Genomic DNA, 22,243 nt, shown 5'->3' with positions numbered 1-22,243 from the left:
GGCATTTGCTGCCTTCAAGTCATTCTCATAAATTTCTTAGAGTTTGACTTGTTTTGCAGTCATGTGGTTTTGGTTGGAAATAACCCCAACCAACACTGAAGGCTCTAGTTTGAACTTCATCCTGTCTCCACCCTTTTTACTCTTCTAGTAAACTGGTTCCAAAAAGACATGATGTCATCATGTCACAGTGATGTCGCAATCACTTTGCAGATTATTTTCTACAATCTGTGTTAAAAACTTTCTTTAAGATGCTAACGATAACATAACAAGACTTTACAGAAGTGATATTTGTTGCGGATTATAGTTTGTAGACTTGTTTAATAAAACAAATAATTTAACTTTAATTTATGATAAATGATATTGTCTTATTCAACGGGTAAATGTGTCCGGTGTTTCACCGGGGGGCGCTGGTTGTCCCCTCGCTTCCCCTTCTGCCTGCAAGTCCACGTTGATGGCACACAGCACCCGTCAGCGACTTTCCCCGTGTAATAAAGCAAGATGGCAGCTGTTGTTGAGAATGTTGTCAAACTGTAAGTGTTCGACTTTTCTACATACGTTACACACCAGGCCGTGACACACCGCAGTCAGGTCTAAATAGCGGTCACATACAGCGACTGACCGTGTCGCTAGCTAGCTTACCAACCTCGACACTGACTTAGTAACGTTAGCAAACGCTGTCGGAGCGTCATGTCTGTCCATATCCTGCCTGGAATGGAAGTGTAACAGTTAGCACACACACGCAGATGACGTTTCTGATGTCTGAATTATAAGCCTGTGTAATAGAACATGCATCGACTTGATCATGAATGTATTTGAATAGATATTATAGGAACTTGTGGCGTCTTTGTAGCCAAGCGGCTACCATGCTAGTCCAGTAACTTACAGTAGCTAGTTGGCTTGCTCGCTAACAGGCTAAGGAGATTCTAATTCTGGCCAACGGTAGCGCAATCTAGACTGCTGGCGGTTGCCCAACTTGTAAAGAATGAATGGAAGATTGACCTTAAAGATCAGCCTTTCCATTCTTGATCTTAGGGTTATTGTATTAACAACACCTTTGTAACTCTTAAATCTTAGGAATCATAAGGCAAAGACTACTGTTTCCAACGACTGGTGCCCGGTTGGTTATCTTCTTACATTTCCGATGTCTTCCGTATTTGTGTAGGAGTTTCAGTAGAGGCTCTTAAAGGGTATACTTTAAGTGTTTTACGGTAATTTCGGGCATAACACTTTAGTTAAATTCCTAGTTACCATGGTAACCGGTGATAGCCTGAACTGCCAACCTCTCGACAGAGATTATTACTTTTAAACATCTTAAAAACTCAGCTTTACACCTTAGGCTAAATTAAAACTGTATCCTATCTGATATCAAATCGTGCCATTCGTTGTAGCAACAGACCAGTGCTTCTATACATGAGCTCTACAGTGTCTGGTTGTATCATGTCTTCTACTTACAGCTCACTTATTTTCCTTGTCTTAGAGATTTGTTTAATAGTATTGCTTTAAACTTCTCTAACGGTTTGTTTATATCTTTTGCTGCATGTCATCCCCTGCCCTCTCCCATCTCTCCTCACTTTCTCCCTAGTAAACAATCAAATAAAACATTTACTGAAAAAAAAAAAAGTATAATGTGAAAGCTGAATCGGCAAGCTCTTTTTCTGCATCACCCAGCTGCACATTCATACAACTACATATGATGCACACCTGGGGCCTACCCAGTACAGCTACAGTCTTCTTCTGCTTACCCCTGACCCAGTGCATTGGAGCAGTTGGTGGTTCAGTGCTTTGCTCAAGGGCACCTTGACAGCAGCAGCAGTTGTTGAGTGACAGAGCAGTACTTATTCACTTTCACATCCAGATTTTCCCTGCCAGTCTGGGATTTGAACTCTATATCTTTCTGTCATGAGTCTGCCTCTCTCACCTCCAGACCGCAGCCCTTATCTTTACTGAATACTGTTGACGGGGAAAAAGGCAAACTGCACTATTCCAGTGTATTTATGTTGAAAACACAGCAGACTTGTGACTGTGCTTTCCACCAAGCTTGTGGCTGTTGATGTACCAACAAAAGAGCGCCTGCTGTTGCACTCTCACTAATGACTTAGTCTGGCGTTCAATGACATTGTCTATTGAGCTGCTTTTCCAAGGTGCCAGCACAACAGAGAAAGACAAAGGGGTTTTAAACCAAGTTATCAGAAGTCTGAATTGCTTTGGTCTTGACTTAGACAGGCCAGGGTGATTTTTAGCTTCAAACTATAATAGAACAAGCTCACTTCACCAGGAGAAGAGCTATGTAGAAGTTCTGCATGGCAAGGTTTCATTGACAAGCAGTTAGCTCCTTTGTAAGGTAGCCTAATGACGATTTTGTTTCCCTCAGGTTGGGAGAGCAGTACTACAGAGATGCCATGGAGCAATGCCACAACTACAATGCCAGGCTTTGTGCCGAGAGAAGCGTCCGAATGCCCTTCCTCGACTCTCAGACCGGTGTGGCTCAGAGCAACTGCTACATCTGGATGGAAAAGAGACACAGGGGACCAGGTGATACACACACACACACACACACACACACACACACACACACACACACAGAACCTGTAGAGTTGCTACGTTTGACCTTCAGTTGTCTTAAAATGGCTCGGCATTATTAGTATCTTTCATGTTTTCCCCTCTCTCTTGCCTCTCAAGTTTGTGGTATCTAGTGAAGCAGAATCTTTAACGATCTTTAAAGATAATCTAAAAACAGCAAAAAGAAACAGCAAGCTCACATGACACTGTTTGCATATTGAGGGGATAAATATAGCATGAGCTATTTTGGATTTTTCTTTCATGAACTGGAGAAAACCTCTGTGAAGTGACATGGCAAGAAGGCCTAAACGTAAAATTTTTGTAAAATCAACACTTTGGAAAAGCTCAAATGAGCAAAATCATTTATATACAACATACCCAGGTTTTCTTTTTTCAGTGTACCAAACTGCAGATCAGTGTAATATAAGCAGGTTTGCAACGAGCTGTGCCTCTTAGTGCCATTTTAAGGAAACTAAATGATAAATGTAGACTTTTCCTGTCAATGTGTCAAAAAGACTGTCAAGCTCTCCCTTCAGCTGACTGTAGTATCATGTACAGGAGTGGTAATAAGGCTTTTTCTGCCGTGCCTCAGGCATGGCTCCAGGGCAGCTCTACACCTACCCATCCAGGAGGTGGAGGAAGAAACGGAGAGTTCACCCTCCAGAGGACCCGCGCCTCATCTTCCCTCCTGTGAAGCCAGGTACCGCAGGATTTAGCTCTGCTCCTTCACCACTCTATTAGCCATTAACAGCCAAGAGGCTTTGCATCACAGTAACACACCATTATAATGAAAAAAGAATGCAAATGTTTGATATATCTTTTATTAAATAATGAATACATTTGCTGCTCATCAACAAAGCTAAATAGTTCCAGTTCTGGTATAAGTGGTGATTTTCAGTCAGCGCGTTAATATTTGAATTAACAGTATGCGGTCACAGGTGTGTTAATGGGGTGTTTTGCAATGGTTTCGAACATGACTGAGCCAGTCGGAATGAAGACCAGAACTATGCGTTGTATAAATTGCTTTTTTGGAATGGAATGTATGTTTTGTTGTTCTGTTTGCATACAACTCATTTGTGTTATTTATTCCTAGAGTTAGATTTAAACTTGAAGAAAGACGCGCTGGTGTCATCAGACGGCAGCAGTCTGGAGGCCCTGCTGAAGGGGGACTCGCTGGACAAGCGAGGCTCCGCAGAGCTCCGAGGCGCAGAAGAAGAACCCAACCTGAGCGACGTAACCACAGGCCTGAACCCCGCAGCCCGCATTAGAAAGGTTTGCTGTTTTCAGCATTAGAGCTTGGTGTAAAACAGGGTTGGGGACATTAATGAATTGAAATGAGAATGCATGGTGAATCCCAAGTCAATTCTTGGAGTTGGAGTTGGAATTGGAATGTCACCCAGCTCTATAGAAACAGAATTGGAATTGAATTGGAATGACAGAAAACAGAGTTGAATTCCGTTAAATTCAGTGAAATTCCACATCTTAGAGAGTTGCTAAACATTATAAAAACATTATGAATCAAATAAAAGACAGTTAAGCAAATCAAATACATTCAATTATAATGTATGGATTACAATTACATGTTATGCATCAAATACCACCTGAAAGGAAAGTGGGGGGGCACACAACCTCCCACCACTGCTGGGCGGGATAATGAACAAACAGGCCTCATCATGTTCCTATTGAGAGAATTCAGCATAATAATAATAACATCATATCCCAGAGGGGGTTGGAGGGGTTGTAGCAGCGTGGGATGAGGAAAACAATTTCATTTTCCACTGACATTTGACAGCTGACATTTATCTGCCTCAACTCCTCCTCTCCCCTGTCAACACAGAGAATCCTAGAGCCAGACGACTTCCTGGACGACCTGGATGATGAAGACTACGAGGAAGACACGCCTAAAAGAAGAGGCAAAGGAAAGGGGAAGGTGAGGGAGGCCGTGGTAACTACAGACGGGACGATATGCTAACCTTTTAACGATATCTGTTTAACGATTTCTGAGCCACAAATAATAATATAATTTTGATGGAAAGATTGTGAAATTGTGATGGTCAAGCCGTTTCATTTGTGATTACTACAGCAGAATAAAATGTAGCTAATATCGCAATTCATTCTTTCTGCCCCATGATACGTATTGTCACATTTTTGTATTGCGATATATTGAATTTCGATATATCGTCCCATCGCAAACGTGAATCCATTTTAAGAGGACATCCCAAAATGTGTGCGTCCCAGTTGACTCTCCTAACGTCTTGGTCTCCAGGGTCGAGGAGTGGGCAGCAGCAGCAGGAAGAAGCTGGACACGGCGGCGCTGGAGGACAGAGACAAGCCGTACGCCTGTGACAGTGAGTCCAGAGGGGGGAGGAAGCAGCCTGTGAACTGAACTGGGGTCGGGGGTCGCTGCAGAAGTTAGTGGCGAGTTCTGTCTAAAAGCGCTGCAATGTCCACCATCTTGGTAGTCTAAGAAGCAACTAATCAAGCAAGACTTCACCCAAGTCGCCCTCTTCCTCATTCTTTGTCACCTTCTTTAGCTTCTTCTCCTTTCACCCTCCATCATCTTCCCCTCCTATATCTCCTCCTCTTTCTGCTCTTCTTCTGGGCCCATTTGTTAACACTTTCTAAAGCTGAAATCTGCTGTATTTTCTTGTGTTTGTCATTCTGATATCATACATTTCTTTTAACTTTGACCTGCATTGCATAGTTTTCCATGGGCGGGGAAATGTTTCTTCCACTTCTTCAGTGTTTTCAAACTACCTGTCTGTATTGCTTAATGTTATTTTCCTCTGTGTGAATCATTTTCACTTTCAGCTGCAATTCTGGGGTAGGCGGGATGCCGCCCCACTTGAGTCTCTGTGGGTCTATGAGCCTGATTCTCTGAGTCTCTGTCTGTGCTCTCTCGTCTCTTTCTCTCTCTTCTCTCTTTCAGACACTATCAAACAAAAGCATATTTCAAAACCTTCTGAAAGAGGTATATTTCTCTCATTCCTTTTTACTCCAGTCTGCCTGTCTTTTTTGTCTTCACTGCCTGTTTTGTTTTTTGTTTTTCTGTCTGTGTTAACAAGTAGAATTGCTCTCTGTGTAGATCAGCTCATAGATTAATGTGTTAGTCTGCACTATTATAACTTCAATCAATTGGCCATTTATTGAAATTTGATCAACCAGCTTTAGAAGAAGTCAACACCACATTATAATCCCTAACTAAACTAATGATCAGTTTTGGGTCAGGCAAGTTTTCTTTTCCTTTGCCAGTCTGACCCTAAACTCCTTACAGATGTAGATTAACTAGAGGCTGCTGGACCCTTGTTGCCTACTTTGTCTTTTGTCTCGCAATTGAATGTGTAATTTGACTGCATTACTGTTTATTCCCTTGCTTTTTTAATTCTTTATTCCTCCTCAACACCTCTGCATCCTGTCCAGTCTTATTCCACTCCCCATGTTTTAGAGCGAAATGGTGCCTCTGCTTTGGTTTTGAACCAGTTTTTGACATTTGTCTGCGCTGTGGGAATCCTACATGTATGAGTGCGTGTGTGCGGGAGCAATGTCTTCACCTTGCAGAGTATGAATCTGGCTGCCGCTGTACGCTGTCGCCTCGCATGTGACTAGCTGCCTCTTTAAAAGACAGTCTGAACAGAGCGCTGACCCAGAGAGTTCGGTTAACCGTTGAAGAAACAGGATGTTAGCCATTGAGGAAGTGAAAATGAGAGTGAACGACTGCGTCTCTGTTTGAGCGAGAGAGAAAGGAAAAGTGTGGAAGTGAAAGAGGAAGTGGCTCATCTCATGATAAACCTCAGAGAAGCCCTGTGACAACGGTAACACAGTGGCATCTTTGTCCTCTCTTCATTCTGACGTCCATGAATCCTCCTTAGACACACTTAGCACACTTCAGGCTCTACTGATGTTTTATAGAATATTTATTCTAATTAGTGGAACTTACATCTGCCATTAGGAAACATAAAAAGCACAGTAGGAAAGAATGAAGGTGCTGTGGAAGCAATCGTCCCTGTCACCACTGCAGCCAGTTGGGGCTCTTAATCTATCTGCCTATTATACATAACAAAAAAAATACTTGCACATTCTTTACTGGTATCTGGAATGATGTGATATACTTTTCCCCTCTGTCAGTGTTAAATGTTTGAATAGACCAGGCTCATGCATATATAAAACAATCTATTGATTATCAAAATACAAGAATATGGTAGTTTAGGCTCACCAAAGTGCTTGATGTCCCACAAACCCTTGTGTTATCATACAAGATGGCCAACAAACACAAAACACATCTGGACAATAGAAATGTTAGTGTTTCTGTTATTCTTATTCCTTTGGTCAGAAATAAAAATGTCATGATAGCAGCAGAAAGAAGCAGTCACCCCTTTTGCTCCATTAGTTTCACAACCGACTGTATGTGAAATATGGAATTTACTCACGCATTCTTTGTTTTCATACATGTTGTGTTTTATGGTTTTGGTGGCAGTCTGTGGGAAGCGCTACAAGAACCGTCCCGGCCTGAGCTACCACTACGCCCACTCCCACCTGGCTGAGGAGGAAGGGGAGGAGAAGGAGGAGATGGAGATCAGCGAGCCGGCCCCGCCCGTACCTGAAGAACCGAAAAGTAAGTGCAGCGGGTCAGAGGAGAGTCCCAGTCTCTACAGTCACAGTATGTTGTTTCGCTGGACTTCTGAGTAACTGGACGCATCTGCTCGTCGGTTGTTTCCATCTCCCTTCTCAGCTCCCAAGAAAGGCCCCGACGGTCTTGCGTTGCCGAATAATTACTGCGATTTCTGCCTGGGAGACTCCAAAACCAACCACAAGACGGGCCAGTCAGAAGAGCTGGTGTCCTGCTCTGACTGTGGGCGCTCAGGTGGGTCGAACAGAGCAGCTGCAGGAGAGAAAGCCCATCTATCCATGCAGCCTTATGAGTGTGAATGACCGCAACATATTTTCATATTATTTTCATATTTTCATTTTCATATATTCTCCCCAATGCAGGTCACCCCTCCTGCCTGCAGTTCACTCCAGTAATGATGGCCGCTGTGAAGACTTACCGCTGGCAGTGCATAGAGTGCAAATGCTGCAATATGTGCGGCACTTCAGAGAACGACGTGAGTTTACCTGCAAGACCCAGTCACACAAACACCTCAGTCTCATGGTTTCAGAACATATATTATATGCAAATATAATCACTGTACCAATGGGATGTTTCAGCGTAACTTTAATAGGTTAGTATGGACAGAGTGCTGAAGTCTGCAGGGTAAAATGTGCTTGTTGTCCCTTTCCTCTAGGATCAGCTTCTGTTCTGTGACGACTGTGACAGAGGTTACCACATGTACTGCCTCAGCCCACCCATGTCTGAACCTCCAGAGGGTAAGTCTGCTGCATGACATATGAAATATGTGGTTTTATTGGTCAATGCTTCTTAAACCTGACTTATACAAGATTTTAGTAAAAACAAAATAGTGTTTCAGTCCGTAGAAAATGGTTTATGCCTATCCCAAGGAGAGCTGGATCTTAGGTGTAGGGTAAAAACTCTATAAAGTCACTTCTGAGCAAAGGAAAAAAATACCTGTATACTAAATGTTGCACCCAAGTAAGCTTAACTTGTGCAACATTTCAACTCAGAACCTCTTAAGCCTGACTAATACAAAGGTGTGTCAGCAACTCTGAAATTCGTCTGTGTACTGTACTGTACAGTTCTAAATCTTCAGAAAATGAATTAGCCTTTTGTATTACCAGTGTCCTTTATAAACAAATGAGTGGGGCACCAACAGACCTATTTTGTGCTACGATCTCATGGGTCAAATAACGTAGTTAGCCAAGGCCAAAATTAACAACAGCAACATCAGGACAGATCTTTCTTAAACAATGATGACACTAATAATGGTTTCTGTCATTTTGGCACCAGGGAGCTGGAGCTGTCATCTATGTTTGGACCTTTTGAAAGACAAGGCATCCATATACCAGAACCAGAACGCCCCCCCATCATGATGGCCACCCACCTGCACACACTCACCACCGTCCCGCAGCAGCATGGTTCAAGAACGATACCTCTCCTGACAAGCTGACCTAGGAGGGAGTGTTGCAGAAGAGAAGATGAATTGTGAAAAGGGAAGTATAACTTACCAAACTGGCCTCAATTTGCTTCATATATGACTGTTACACAGTTCCAAGCTCACATTCAGTCCCACAGATTTTTATTTTCAAATCTTTGCCATACAGCCAATTTGAGCAGTACTCAATTACACCCAGATACACAGCATAAATAGCCAAATTATCACATCCTGTTTTTTTGTTTTTTTTACACACATACCTGCACATACTTGCTAAAATCCTGCCTCTATCCTGCAATGTATTGATTTTGCGACTAGAGCAGAAACACAGCTCGATGGAATCAAGTAGCATGCCAACGCTTGCTCATCATAAAAGAGACATTTTTTAATATTTATATATTTGTATGGCATATAATGGTGTGAATTATGTACACAAGTTGGAAAGAGAATGGTCATGTTATGGTCTTTTTATTAGTGCCCATCTTTCATCATTATGGAAAAATAATCCATAGCCACATTTTCTATTGTAGCAGTGCTGATATTCAGAAAAGAGATTAGTTTGATAGAACTAAAGGGATTTTCTGAGACTGTACGTAAACGATGCTCCATCCCACCCACAGCCGCCGGCCACACAGCGGCCCAGACGCAAAACCAAAAATAGGTACTGACATTCTTGTCAATAAGGCTCCAAAAGGTGAAGGAATTTTAGGAGGTTGAGTCGCTCCAGTAGTCGACTCTACGGATTGTCAAGGTTAGCTCAGCTTGTGTGCTGATGGAGCTCAGTTCGAGGCGTGGATACACACACATGTGAATCCCATGTTTCCTTCAGCCTTTTTTTGCCTTTTTGAACTGTCTTCACTGGCTCGTCACTTGTCCTGTAGAACTGCAGTGTGACAAAGAAGACCTGCTGCTGGTCCTGAAATGAAAAATTGTCCTTAATGTACAGACCTAGGCCTACTTTATTATTATTATTATTATCATTATTATTATTATAATTTTGCCAGTCCAGTGAATTAAGCACAAATTCTTATTTGCATTGTCAGCCAGGTAAAGGGATATAAAGCCTCCATCGCTGTGTTCTAGCAGTTTGCTGATCATGTACACTTTGACCACATCCAAAATCTGTTGATGTTGATGCACCGCTAGATTATTTTCATGTATTAGATGTCTATGCGACCTCTCAGATGGTCGATTGCGGAGAGTGTAAAAGCAATATAAGAGCTCTTGTCAGAAGTTGGGATGACAGGGACTCCCGGCAGAGCGCTTTAGGCTCTGTTGGCAGATAATGTGCTATACTGTAAATTTTCTTTCTCAGAAAATGCTATCACAGATAGGGGCCTATGATGACAATTGTGAATGGTTTATGAAACTCCATATTTTAGAAAGATTGTATAATGTGTACATGTGTGGTCTTATGGAGAGACACCTGTTTTTTGTCACTGCTTTCATAGTTTTATTATGCAATGGTTTCCCTCTGTGGCAGGGCTTAATGAAAAAGTCTGGCTGAACTGCTAAGCAGTTATTTTACCTCAAACAGTAACAGTATTTAAAGGGTTGATCCATCCTGTAGATAGATGGGGCAAAGGCAGAAGGATAACTAGTTATGACAGATGCAGTGTCTGCTTTAATGACTGCATATTCTACAATCAAACAAGTGCATGCTCAGTAGTTGTCTGCACTCTCACATGCTAAGTAGTTTTCTCGGCGTTAGGTTTGGCAAAGGTGTTGGGAAGTGGTGTAATATAAATTAACCGTGCTATCATGTTATTTCAATAGCCAACTAACAATTACTAAAGCATTACGCAAATATAACTTGTTTTATTTTCTCATCACATTTTAAACTTCCTGTTTTAGAAACAGCGGCTATTAGGATATTTTACTGTTTTGGTTGTTTTTGTATTCATCAATATTTGCTTAACTGATGTGGAACATTTTGGGACTTAAAAGGAAGTTGCTTTCTAGTTAATCCTGTGATCCTGGACAGTTCAGTCCAGGTTTGTAAACATGAAAACTTCTCTTTCAAAGCTACAGACAAGAGAGCCAAACTCTTGATATCTTTATGAGGCAAATTCTGGAGCTGCTCCATTGATAATGAATGGGAAACTAATTATGGACACAGTGACAGTATCATGGGTGATTTTTATAGGGAAATTAACACATTTTCATGCCTCATAAATCCCAGGATTATAATGTCATAAAGCTCATTTTAACATAAATGCTCAAACAATCACTGTATGAGCCAATAAAGTCTTCAATTCATAGTCAAATAGTTGTCCGTACCTCTTACATCACCTTCTCAGTTGGTGTCGGACTGAGAGGAAAACCATAAACAAGAAGGAAGTTCTGCCGTTGAAGCAAAAACAACAGATTTCACTGTTAACTGCAATGGGAGCGTCACCATGTGCATATATAACTTATTCTGGTCTTGGCTATCTGGTCTCTTGCTTTGGGAGAGAATTGTTCATGACAACAAATATTATTTAACCTAAGATCATAGGGTGACACAGTAGGTGAATTCTCTTAGGGTGGATTTTCACTTTAATTTGGATTGTGATGGAATGTTTTCTTTATTGTACAAAACTTGTCTTTTCCCAGGAAAATAAAATACTAGGCACTAACTTGCTGTTGTGTTTTTGTGGGGTTTTTTTCTCATACACGTAAAAGTGATATGAGCGTTTACCGTCAGTTTACCGATCTGTGAAGCACCATTTGCGGAAATGAATGATGGAGGTTGGGATAGTAAAGATAAGAATAGATCTTAATATAGAACGCACTGAGGAGATGAGCATTTTGAAACCTTTTTTGTAGCATGAGATAATGTGCTAAATTTGAAGCAACAGTATTCAATGCCATTGTTTTTATAGTCTAATTTTACTACAGAAACATTCTTTCATGTTTGAAATATGTTCACTTTTCAATCAGAGCTAAGGTTTTATCAGTGCAGCGCTCAAAGTAATAACTCTGAGTAGAATTGTTGAACGGAGAATGGAAGACTTCCTTCTGCAATTTGGCCATGTTAAAAAGTTTTGCTGTCTGAGAAGTAAAAACTTGATTGCTCATTGTCTCAAAACTACACTATAACAAATGTTAGTGTTATAAATCCAATTTCATGGCATGATGTAAAAAAAAAAAAGATCCACAATAACCAATTTGTTTTCCCTCTCCCCATTACTTTGCTGTATCCAAAAATAAATAGAGATGAGAATGTCAGGTTTCCGTACAAACAATCAGGATTGTGCATGTTGACTGTGACTGTGTGTGTGTGTGTGTATATGATAAAGTGATGACAAGGCTCTATCTTCATCTATGGGCTTCTGTTTGCGTTGAAAACAGTTTGACAGCAGCGACTGAGTGATTAATAAGAAAGCAGCAGGCCTGGAACTGCTGAATCCTGGGAGAAAATGATGTGAAGTCAGCTTGCTACAGGTGATATACTGTATGTATGTATGTATGTATGTATGCTGTAGTGGGAAAGGCAGGTAAGGCCATGGGGAGTCTGTATAGCATTTCACTCGATTGTTATGACCTACTTCTCCATTAGATGGCACTATCGGTCCACTTTTTAATCACTCAGCAGCATCGAAAGACCGGAGCTGCACTTCCATTCATTCAATCTATCACTACCTCCCTTTAAGAAAATAAGGACCGAAATAGATGGATTGTTATTGCACAATTTTTTTTTATTGCACTCCAAGATACAACAGTCCTCTACGATCCAAGACGACCTCTAAGCAATAAATCTCAACTCTAAAATGTCTTTTTACCTCCAACATCACAACAGAATTAACCTTTAAGAAGGAAGAACATTCTTTGAGTGTGCTTTGAAACCACATGGTGCTGGAATTCACCTGTTTTGGTTCGGTGCTCTTGTGTCTCTGCGTAGCCATGATGCTCAGTAGGCCTTTAGCTTTCATACCAGTTTTGTGAAAGAACCAGTTAGCAGCATGCCCCATCAAGGCCGCTTTGAGTCATCCCGTGGCAACATGTAAGGTTGTTGAGGATATGTAATAACTGGGATAAGGATGGTAAGGATGTGTGAGTCCAAAACACTGAGACGAAGGGCTTTTTGGAGGGATGAAAAGGAATCTCAGTTTATGGTCAATGAGATCGGCTTTTTAAAAACTTTAAGCTTGACTGTCAGTGTGCTTTATCCTCTCTAATTTTACTCTGGAAGTCAATAAAGAAAGGATATTGAAAAGTTTCAATATGTAAGACTCCTTGGCAAGATCACATTTGAGCAAATTTGATAGGAAAATATTTTCAAAATGTCTAACAGTAGGCAAAAGATGAAGTATGAATAATGTATGCTAAATGGATGAATACTTCATGTTGCTGGAATTTTTAACTTTAACATTAATTGGAATTTGTTCCCTGCTTTGATAGAAAAAGCACTCTGTGTGCATTCTACACCGAAATGACCAAATAAATGTATTCTGAGCTAATTTTGTAAATTTGAAAAAGTCAATGGGGTGAATAATTTTAATAGCCACTGCATCAGTATGGATCTGGGGAATACAGCTTGTAGCCATTATGCACCTTAGAAATAGCAAATCAAACTTCAGGAAAATAGTAGATGAACTATTTCCACCCTGAAAAATGTATGTGAGTCTTGTAGACAAAGTGTTGTTAAATTCCACTGCACTATTGTCTGCTCTGTGTATTTTTGTGTTTTTAATTATTTTGCTTTAGATTGAATAATCTCTTTTTCTCATATTGTTTAACTTTTAACCCTGTGCGAAGGGAGCACCTGCAAACATGAGCTTGCTTTCGGTGCGTTCCCCTGCATAAATAAAGGTAAAGTGTGTGAATGAATCAATATTGAAATCTGATTTTTAGTGCTAAAAAGAATTCATAACATATGGAGTGCTAGTCAGAGGTTACAGTCTTCATTAATTCCACTGAACAAATTGACAAAAATATGCATTCATTCTGTTACATTAAATGATATTCACAAGTAAGCCTACTCTATTTTCATAAAAAATATCAAAAACACCACAAAACTAGTCTCTGTCAGACATTCATTGTTGTAAAACTATGTAAAATATTTAACATTTACAAACAGTAAAAAGTATTGTCTTGTAGACAATAATAATTATACAGCAATTCGGAAAAACTCCCTCCATCCCTTTGGTGGGACATTTACTCTTTTTGGTGCACATGCAGCAGCTCTGTAGGAGTTTCTGAAGGGACACAGGCAGACTCACCGCTCTACAAATCATCCTCCTCACACAAACATGTCAAAGTAAATGCAGATTGTATTATCTGATTGTGTCCAGGCTCCTACGTTTTATTACTTTTTATATAAGAACAGAACAGCAGCAGCAGGCAATCTACAGCAGTATCTCCCATAACATAAACACACACACACACAACATTTATGTATGTATGTGTGTGTTATGGCAGATGCTGCGGTAGATTTCCTGCTGCTGTCCTGATGGAGCTGTGTGCTAAAAAGTGAAAATGTTCCACCAAAGCGAATCTCTTTAAAATGTCCAAGAAACCATACAAACATCGATTGTCGTACCTAAACGTGAACTATCACAACAGACCCGCACTCAAAGTTATCAAAGTTGGTGACACTCATAGAAGCACATTATATATTAGATTTGATAGTAATATTAAACCTCTAAAAATACTGTAACACTATGTTAATCTCTTTACGTACATTTAGTTGTACCAATACTTGCTTATAAGTAGTGAGGCGAAAATCATCAAAATGTTGTCACAATAATGTGCATCTCATATGAATATTTTCTATTCTAATGGTGTTCTGACCCTTTATTCTCACGACTGCTGCGCCTCACCGTCCGTTCAGAGGTTCTTCGCTGTAATTCAGTGCTGCCTGCTACATTTGTACGCATGTAAATATTTCCACACGACATGGTAAATTCAGCTAGGGTGTACATTCAAAACATACAAGGGTATTGAAACCTAAGGCCAAGAGACGATAAGATTAATCTGCTAGTTTTATTAGAGTGTCTTATCTGGAAAAACAGGCCAAATCACGACATGGCAGATAAAATGTAGGCTTTTTTTTTTTTCATCTCAATCGTTTTTCTATCAGTCCATCCTTGAAAAGACTCAAACATTCAAACTTTGAATTTGCTGTAAAGCTATTTTTGTGGTAAAATGTAAGATGGTCACCAAAATGACGGCAACATTTCAAATAGGCCAAATTTCTGAAAGCCCTCAGGTAAGTATCCTAAGAAAGGTAAAGTATAATCCTTTGAGCCTTCAATTGCATTTCTAAACGATATCTAAGGTGACCAGACCCTTTTTTCCCCATGACAGCCTTTTATTTCAGCCTCTTCTCAGAAGTCTGGTCCCTGACTGGTTTTGAAGACATAATTTGTTCTGTATTTGAGCCAAACAGGGTTTTCATTGGATATTCTGCCTGTAACGGTGCATTCCCCCTACAATAAATCACAACTGCAGCTCTGTGTGCTGCCAGTGTGCATGCTGCTCTACAAGATCATGTGCAATTTTTTTTGTTAGAATTTGATTGGTGTTGTCAGTAAAGTTCAGTATGGTGAATGTTCCATAGCAACAGAAACTATAGGGGTTCAGCAGTGGAGGAGATATGTCATTACGCCTTCTTTCTACTGGAAAAGGCCTTTGTTCGCAGTGATGCTGATAAAGGTCATCTAGCTAGCTATCCTGTAATTAATTTGGTGTGTCCCGCTAGACATCTTGTGGCTTGAACAAGGATTTAGAAAGCATTTAAATTCCTCTCGTCCAACCCTAGCTAGATAACTCCCCCTACTTGTGAACTTCACTCTTTTATCTCATAAACGCTGCAGCAGAATTCAGAACTTGGGAATTCAAAAAAAACAAAAAAAAACCTAGCTGACTCAGAGGAAAAGATAAAAATAAAGCTGCAGCAACAGGAAGCTATAACGCTAAAAAAAGATGAGGCCCTGCTTGCATATTAAGACGTGTCATGAAGACTAGGAGTTCTGCTCACTGCACTGGATGTTGACATTTAATTTCATGTGCAAAATCTAATATTGTAAGTATTGTGTTTTAAGACAATTACAATTAAAACCCTCTGAGCTTCTAAAATCACTGTAAAGTTCAGCCTCTTATGGCTTACTGCTTTTATGAAACGGCGGTAACACACCGTTTATAAAAACAAAAAAAGAAGAAACCTGCTTAATAAATCCTATAGATGTAATCAATAACAACATGTTATTCTTCCACCAAGCAATATAGTTCATGTACTGTGTGAGTGGTGACTTTTAGTTGCCGTTAAAATAAATGAACTGTTACACAGTCACAGGAGTGCGTTGATCTGGTATTTTACCAGATATGGTATTTTATTTTGCTATATGTCACTTTCTGTTTGAGATCTTTTTTTTGAGTGTCTCTCAATAAACATGTCAACCAAATTTGCTGCTTCCATCTGCCATGTCATGATTATTTTGGATAAGCCACTCTCTCTATTTCTCTATCTATCACCCACTGAAAGGCTCATGTCTGACCGCCTTTAAACACTGCACTGTACGAATAGAAACACTTTGCTATTGATAAAAGACTCTGTGTGTCTGTGTCGTTGCATGTGAACAACGTCACCCTAGCGTATCCTACAGTGGTGCACATCAACTCTCACATGGTACAGTACACAACATCGCTGTCACTCTTTTGTTTTTTTTTGGCTTGAGGAAAGAGGACGTGTGGCAGACAGGTAGGTTACTCAGCTTGGCGTCTAACAGGAAGAACCTACAGGGTTGACCTTTGACCTTAAGGCCTCACATCTGCCCAAAGAGGATGGAGCAGAGCAGGAAGATGGCATAGAGGAACATCAGACCCAGGCCCAGCCGGCGATCCAGCCTCCAGTGGTTCAGATGGACACTCATCACCTGCAGCCAGCGAGGCGGGACGGAGAGAGGAAAGGAGGAGAGAGGAAAGAGAGCAGTGAGAAATATTACTACAGGGTGTCTGCAGGTTTCAAAATGACACATTTTATGAGGTTTTAAGACCTTTTAAAAGCTACCTGGAACTGAATTTAAGACCAATCTAAAGACCAAAATTAAGAAACAAAAATCTGTCAAAACAAGCTTATTTCTGATTAATCACAGCTAATGAAGGTTCTAAAATAAATGGGCAGTGTAAGAAAAAGGACACCAGAAAATGAATTGTAAAGGGAGATAGGATACATACTGTACTACTGACCCTGTTCTGTATTAATCTAAGAGTGGACATGCAGCACAGAGACACCTTTTATTACATGGTGAAAAACATTACACCTCTAATAACTGGATTTAAAAACATTTTAATACTTTTAAAGGCCTCAAATTTAGATGTTTTATACTAAGCGCTTTTAAGGACCTACAGATAACCTGTACAATGCTAACAGTAATCAACCAAAATAAAAAATAGGTTTTATATTTCCAAAATGTAATATCACACAGTCAAAACATTCCAGAAACTGATGAAACTGCTTCAGTTTCTGCTATACAATACACTATTTTTGTATTTTGACCAATAGCCCTTTCACACTGGACCGGTTACCCTTGAAACACGTGACAGACCCACGTGTTTCCAGTTAGTAATAAATCCAACAGCTGAAAACATGGCGACAGCATAAAACAGCCCACCACATCTTGAATTGAATCCAAATCCACCTAAGCTGGTTGACAAAACCGGAGCCAGGAGCGAAATGTGGAACTATTTCGCCTGCCGACAAAGATGAACACCCAGCAGACATGTGAGCAAAATTTGGTCAATTTTATTCTCTCACCGTCAGGAAGACAGAAGCCAGCAGCAGGACGACAGAATACACCAGTCCTTTGTTATTTATGAAGACCTGTGGAAAAGAGCAGTGGTGTCACAGCTGTACAACCATCTGATATAGCTCAGAAACTGAAATCCCTGCTTCTATACTTCTTCCACTGTCTTTCTTTCTCTCTCTCACACACACACACACACACACACACACACACACACGCCTCCATAAACCAAGACGGTCAAAGAGAGAAGGGGAACAGGACAGTAGGGGGACAAAGTGTGTGTGCCTACTGATGATCCATGGTCCACCACAAGGGTACGCAAAGCCCAGGGGAAACCCAAACCCAGCAGGATGTCAAAGATATTACTGCCTATGGAGTTAGACACCGCCATGTCCCCCATGCCTGGAAAGAGACAGAGAAACACTAAACTATAAAAGTGCCTTTGTGAGTGTTTACACCGCAGAGAGAGAATGGGTAAACGGTTTTGAGTCGGAGGCTCAGAATAAAGAGTTTCCACTTGTTACCTTGTCGAGCCACGATGAGACTCGCCATGCAGTCTGGCACGCTGGTACCGGCTGCCAGGAATGTGATGCCCATGATGTAGTCTGGGATGCCTAGTGTGTAGCTGATGATGGTGACCTGACAGAGACATTAACACAGTAAGATCAAGTCACTCAGCAAGCTTGCAAACAAGCACTCCATCAAATCAGAATTATAAGAAAGAAAATGTTGCAATACAAAACTCACTTTGAGCATATTGTTGCTAGATACTGCAGAAACAGTTAAGCTGCAAATTTGACTGTACAAAGTATTTCAGAGTGGAGCATTTGTGCTTGCACTGTTAATATTTGTTTTGTGTTTAGTTTCACATTTTATCTTAATATTTTCACAGTTAAAACAGTATGATCACTGGACTGCCGATATCTCCTTTAAATAAAGACCAGAATCCATTGTCCAAAAAATACAGGTACAAATGGAAACATTTTAAAGAGGAATTTGTTTATTTGCTCTAGCTCTCTGCGGTCTGGACTGCACACCTCACACTGCATTTCAAATTTCAAAGTTCAAATGCCATGTAGACATTGTAACACACCATTGGTTTCACCTGGTGAAATTACTACTTACTTAATACTAATGGATAAAACAATTCTTGCAGTTTTACATGTAAAGTGTGCAGATAGTGTGGATGGACAATACCAAATAAACCTACTAAAGATGTTACTGGACTAAACAAAAAGGCTGCTACTCTGCTACAGATACATCTGAATCAGTTATATTGTTTTCAATAATTATTCAGTGACATATCCCTGATCGCAAAGTTCACCCATTTACAAAATACACCAAAATACAAAAAGGAACAAAGATCAGTCTTGGCTCAGGCTCTGTTAAACCTTCAACCTAACTTGGCTGGTTGGTTTCTGAGACTTAAAGAAAAGATATATGTTACACTTCATATACTAACTTATATGATCTGGGAATCTAAAAACTACAAATGGAATTACCCATTAGGTTCTTTGTACCAGCACATACTGTATGAATACAGACTGGGCTCTTTTGAGACAAGGTTTCAAACTTACGCAATCTGTCCAGAGGTGAGTACTTTGTAATGGAACTCCCTCATTCAGGTCTACGCTCCCTCCCGCTCACTACGCTCTGCCATGGAGCGGCGCCTGGTGCTGCCACCACAGCAAGGCCCTAAGTCTCTAGCCAGACTCTTCTCTTCTGTGGTTCCCCGGTGGTGGAACGAGTTGCCAAACTCCATTCGATCCGCAGAATCCCTCTCTATCCTTAAGAAAAGGCTAAAGACCCAGCTCTTTAGAGAATACCTCCTTTCATAAAAAAAAAAACAAAACAAAAAAAACAAATTGATGCACTCTATGCATTACCTCATAGCACTGCCTTGTAGCACTCCCTCGTAGCACCTATGTCCTGTTGGACCAGAACTTAGCTTGTTGCACTGTCTCGTAGCACCTTTGTCCTGTTGGACCAGAACTTAGCTCTATAGCACTTACTCTCGTTGTTCTCTCCTATCTAGAAACTTGCTTGTGTTGTATGCAAATCTCATGTGTAAGTCGCTTTGGATAAAAGCGTCTGCCAAATGTGAAATTGTAAATTGTAAATTGTAATGGAGCACCAACCAGCCGAAGCGAGCATTTGTAGTGATCATGTGATTCTTACAAGTCCTGCCTCCTTACCATCCACACCATGAGGTAGGAGAACATGGCGATCCACAGGGTGGAGGCCAAAAAGGTGACCATGAACCAGCGGTGCCAGCGTGGCAGAACACAGTTAGGCACAGTGCAGTAGAGCAGGAGGCCCAGGGGCCAAGAGATCACCCACTTCACCCGTGCACAGCAGCCACCTGCGGCACAGAGGAGCACAGCGTCAGTCACAGTGAGGTATTCAATCTATCTTTGACTGAGGAAATAAACTAAGTCTGTTTACTCTGATGGACAAACAGCAGTACATGGAGACATTTAAAGAGGCATTAAGTGATCTATGACAACAATATTGCACAGCTTACAGTGGCCTGTAATTTACATGAATAATAAAGTCACATTTTCACAATAGCGATGAGTAAGATAGCTAATTATAGCAGAGGTCCAACAGAAATGTCTAATGGGGAATCGTTTCAAAACACAGTATGAGCCAAAAAGTGAGTTTTGGAAGCCAGAAATCTCAGTGCTTGGTAAGTAATTGTTGAATCTTTGGTACTGATCAACAACCCTATCAAAATCATACTTAACGCACCTTTAAGGCTGTAATAATCAAGCCAGGCCGAGTGCGGGACATCCTCACCTGGTATGCGCACAGGACTGAAAGGCCCGTCTTCATCATCCTCCTCTTCCTCTAGCTGGCAAACCTCGACCCCCGGCTTCTCTCCCGCCTCTCCATCCCCGATCCCAGCTCTCCCGTCGGGAGCCTGCCTCTCCACGCCGCCCCCGTTCTCTAGACCGCAAGAGCCCGTCCTCTTCAGACTGTTGTTGGTCGACCCCACTCTGGACCCAGGGCCGGCCTCGCCGTCCAGCTGGCTCTTCGGACTCCTGATCAACCTCTGTCTCTGTGAGAGGAGAGAGAGAGAGGATAGATAGACTGTAGAGAGCGGACAGCTGTCTTTTTGGTGTACTGTCCCAACTGGATCATGTTATAATGTCTGATGTCTGTGTCAAGTACCTCACTGATGACCATGCGTCCTGCCATGGAGAGCCTGGTGCGGGGGGAGAAGTGGGGGGTGATCATGATGCGCAGGCCCGCCTCAGAGAAGGACAGCTGGTGGGGGTTGAGGATGAGAAGCTCATCCACCATCATGACCGGCTGAGGATCCTGACCATGAGCTTGGCCTGCACAGTGTAAGGGTGTTGGGTAAAAACCTTAAAAACCTCAACAGGATCTGAGAAAAATAGCATTGTTTTTAGCTTGACCACCATGCACTTCAGAGTTTATCCAGTTTTAAAGGGTTTCAAAAGCCCAATGGTTGCAGTATTTTCTCAAACCACAGAGGAACATGTAATCCTTCAATTAAAGTTAAAATATGAAAATCACCTAAATTAGAGCTACAAGGTTTCCACATGACAACAGCAATATGTAACAGATAATACATTGGACTTTGTTAGTTGCTGCTCCCAACATGATGACGGTATGAAGCATCAACGAACAGCTGGGCAACACTTTTCTGCTCCATTGGCACCAATGTAGCTTGACAGACCATTTTGTAGCTTTTGTAGCCGGTAAGGTGAACATACCATTAGTCTCAACTTAAAAAGCCACATAGCTACAGCCTCATGAGTGAGGCCACTGACAGCATCAGAGACAGACACAGTAAGGATTTCAGACTAGACCTTTACTAAGAAGCACCATGGAGGTGTTGCAAGCAGCGGCCTCGTCTCCCATCTTCTCGTCTCTCTCGTCGGACCCGAAGCAGCACGGCCTGCCGCTCCTGAACTGATGCATCACAAACCCCAGGAGCTGGGAGTTGAACCTGCAACCAAACAGCACTACTGTTTCCTTACATCTGCATGTGCAATACACAGGGCTTGACCTTCGTCAGAATTTGGACAACTGTGGAGGTACAGTATGGTGAGGGTTTGGTATTCAGCAAACTCACTTCATGATTAGAATATAGACTCCATACATGGACATGAGGAGCAGGGATTCCCACCTGCAAACACAAACAGTAAATTTGGATTAGACTCAACTCTGACTAAAGTTCGATCTCAGTGTTGAGCCACAAATTTAATCAATACCTACACCAAAGTTACAGCTGGAAATGTCAGTCAACCTCTTCCACAGTAATTGATGAGTCGACTGCTAGTCCTGCCTGTTATGCCTTTGATTATTAGATCAATATAAGTGCAGACATGCTGATCATGTTAAATATCATTCATTTTGGGATCATTAATGATCTCATATAGCACAACACCTCTTGTATTCATTGTTGCCCAGTCTGAGAATACAATGCATGAATTCATAATTAATATTCACAGCATCTCCCCCCTTCTATAATCCAGCTATTAAGAGATGATCAAAACACAGGAATTGTAACCAAGTTGAAGGCAAGTTGAAACATATTCCTCTCCTCTACTGTACTTACTCTAAAAATCCTCTCTTTTTTTTATTTTCCTAGCACTCTCACCTCATCACCATTCCTTGATTTTTGGTGGTGGAATTCAAGCTTATTCTACTGTTGCCTAAAATGTAATGTAATGTAAAATGCAATCATTTCAAGATCCTTATATCCTAAACCAGAATCACTGTTTATGAACTCTCTATGAACCATCTTATTCTTTCTAAAAATGTGCAACGGTTATAGTGTGCACATTCAATCCAAACAAAATACAAATACAACACAAAGGGCACTGACTGAACAAATCACAGAACTGGAGCAACAAACACAACAACTCTCCAATC

The 22,243-nt window shown here is 41.1% G+C and overlaps 2 protein-coding genes across 4 annotated transcripts; one reads left to right on the top strand and one right to left on the bottom strand.

Annotated features, from left to right (window-relative positions):
- Positions 1–479: 479 nt before the first annotated feature.
- Positions 480–11,215, top strand: dpf2 (double PHD fingers 2). 3 transcript variants are annotated; one of them, XM_071540279.1, is made up of 12 exons: positions 480–530; positions 2,372–2,532; positions 3,152–3,259; positions 3,653–3,831; positions 4,397–4,489; positions 4,826–4,907; positions 5,489–5,530; positions 7,034–7,177; positions 7,289–7,420; positions 7,549–7,661; positions 7,842–7,923; positions 8,462–11,215. In XM_071540279.1, exons 1-12 carry the CDS (start codon positions 499–501, stop codon positions 8,542–8,544), a joined length of 1,251 nt encoding a protein of 416 aa, XP_071396380.1. In that variant the 5' UTR covers positions 480–498; the 3' UTR covers positions 8,545–11,215. The 3 variants fall into 3 exon arrangements, with proteins under 3 accessions (XP_071396380.1, XP_071396379.1, XP_071396381.1); XM_071540278.1 differs by lacking the exon at positions 5,489–5,530 and having other exon boundaries at positions 7,034–7,171; XM_071540280.1 differs by lacking the exon at positions 5,489–5,530.
- Positions 11,216–16,354: 5,139 nt separating this feature from the next.
- On the bottom strand, positions 16,355–21,979 carry LOC139661732 (sodium/potassium/calcium exchanger 3-like). The gene is made up of 10 exons (XM_071540292.1): positions 21,969–21,979; positions 21,441–21,494; positions 21,175–21,314; positions 20,510–20,676; positions 20,135–20,396; positions 19,531–19,697; positions 17,860–17,974; positions 17,625–17,737; positions 17,347–17,412; positions 16,355–16,465 (listed from the first exon to the last, which is right to left on the bottom strand). The coding sequence occupies exons 1-10, from the start codon at positions 21,977–21,979 to the stop codon at positions 16,355–16,357; spliced, it is 1,206 nt and encodes a 401-aa protein (XP_071396393.1).
- Between the last annotated feature and the right edge of the window lie 264 nt (positions 21,980–22,243).

Source organism: Centroberyx affinis, unplaced genomic scaffold (genome assembly GCF_046629955.1).
Source record: "Centroberyx affinis isolate AG114_WGS23_722 - 3 ecotype Tasmania unplaced genomic scaffold, CSIRO-AGI_Caff_v1 ptg003599l_1, whole genome shotgun sequence".
In the NCBI taxonomy this organism is placed as follows: Eukaryota; Metazoa; Chordata; class Actinopteri; order Beryciformes; family Berycidae; genus Centroberyx; species Centroberyx affinis.
This window is presented reverse-complemented; position numbering and strand designations above follow the sequence as displayed.

Excerpts from the sequence above, each read along its gene's own strand:
- LOC139661732 (XM_071540292.1), bottom strand. Across the intron at positions 20,677-21,174 it reads CATGGTGCTTCTTAGTAAAG|GCCAAGCTCATGGTCAGGAT; the intron begins GTCTAGTCTGAA and ends TACACTGTGCAG. Across the intron at positions 19,698-20,134 it reads CAGTCCTGTGCGCATACCAG|GTGGCTGCTGTGCACGGGTG; the intron begins GTGAGGATGTCC and ends TCTGTGCCGCAG.
- dpf2 (XM_071540279.1), top strand. The coding sequence starts at position 499 with ATGGCAGCTGTTGTTGAGAATGTTGTCAAACT. Across the intron at positions 531-2,371 it reads GTTGAGAATGTTGTCAAACT|GTTGGGAGAGCAGTACTACA; the intron begins GTAAGTGTTCGA and ends TGTTTCCCTCAG. Across the intron at positions 5,531-7,033 it reads TTCAAAACCTTCTGAAAGAG|TCTGTGGGAAGCGCTACAAG; the intron begins GTATATTTCTCT and ends TTTTGGTGGCAG.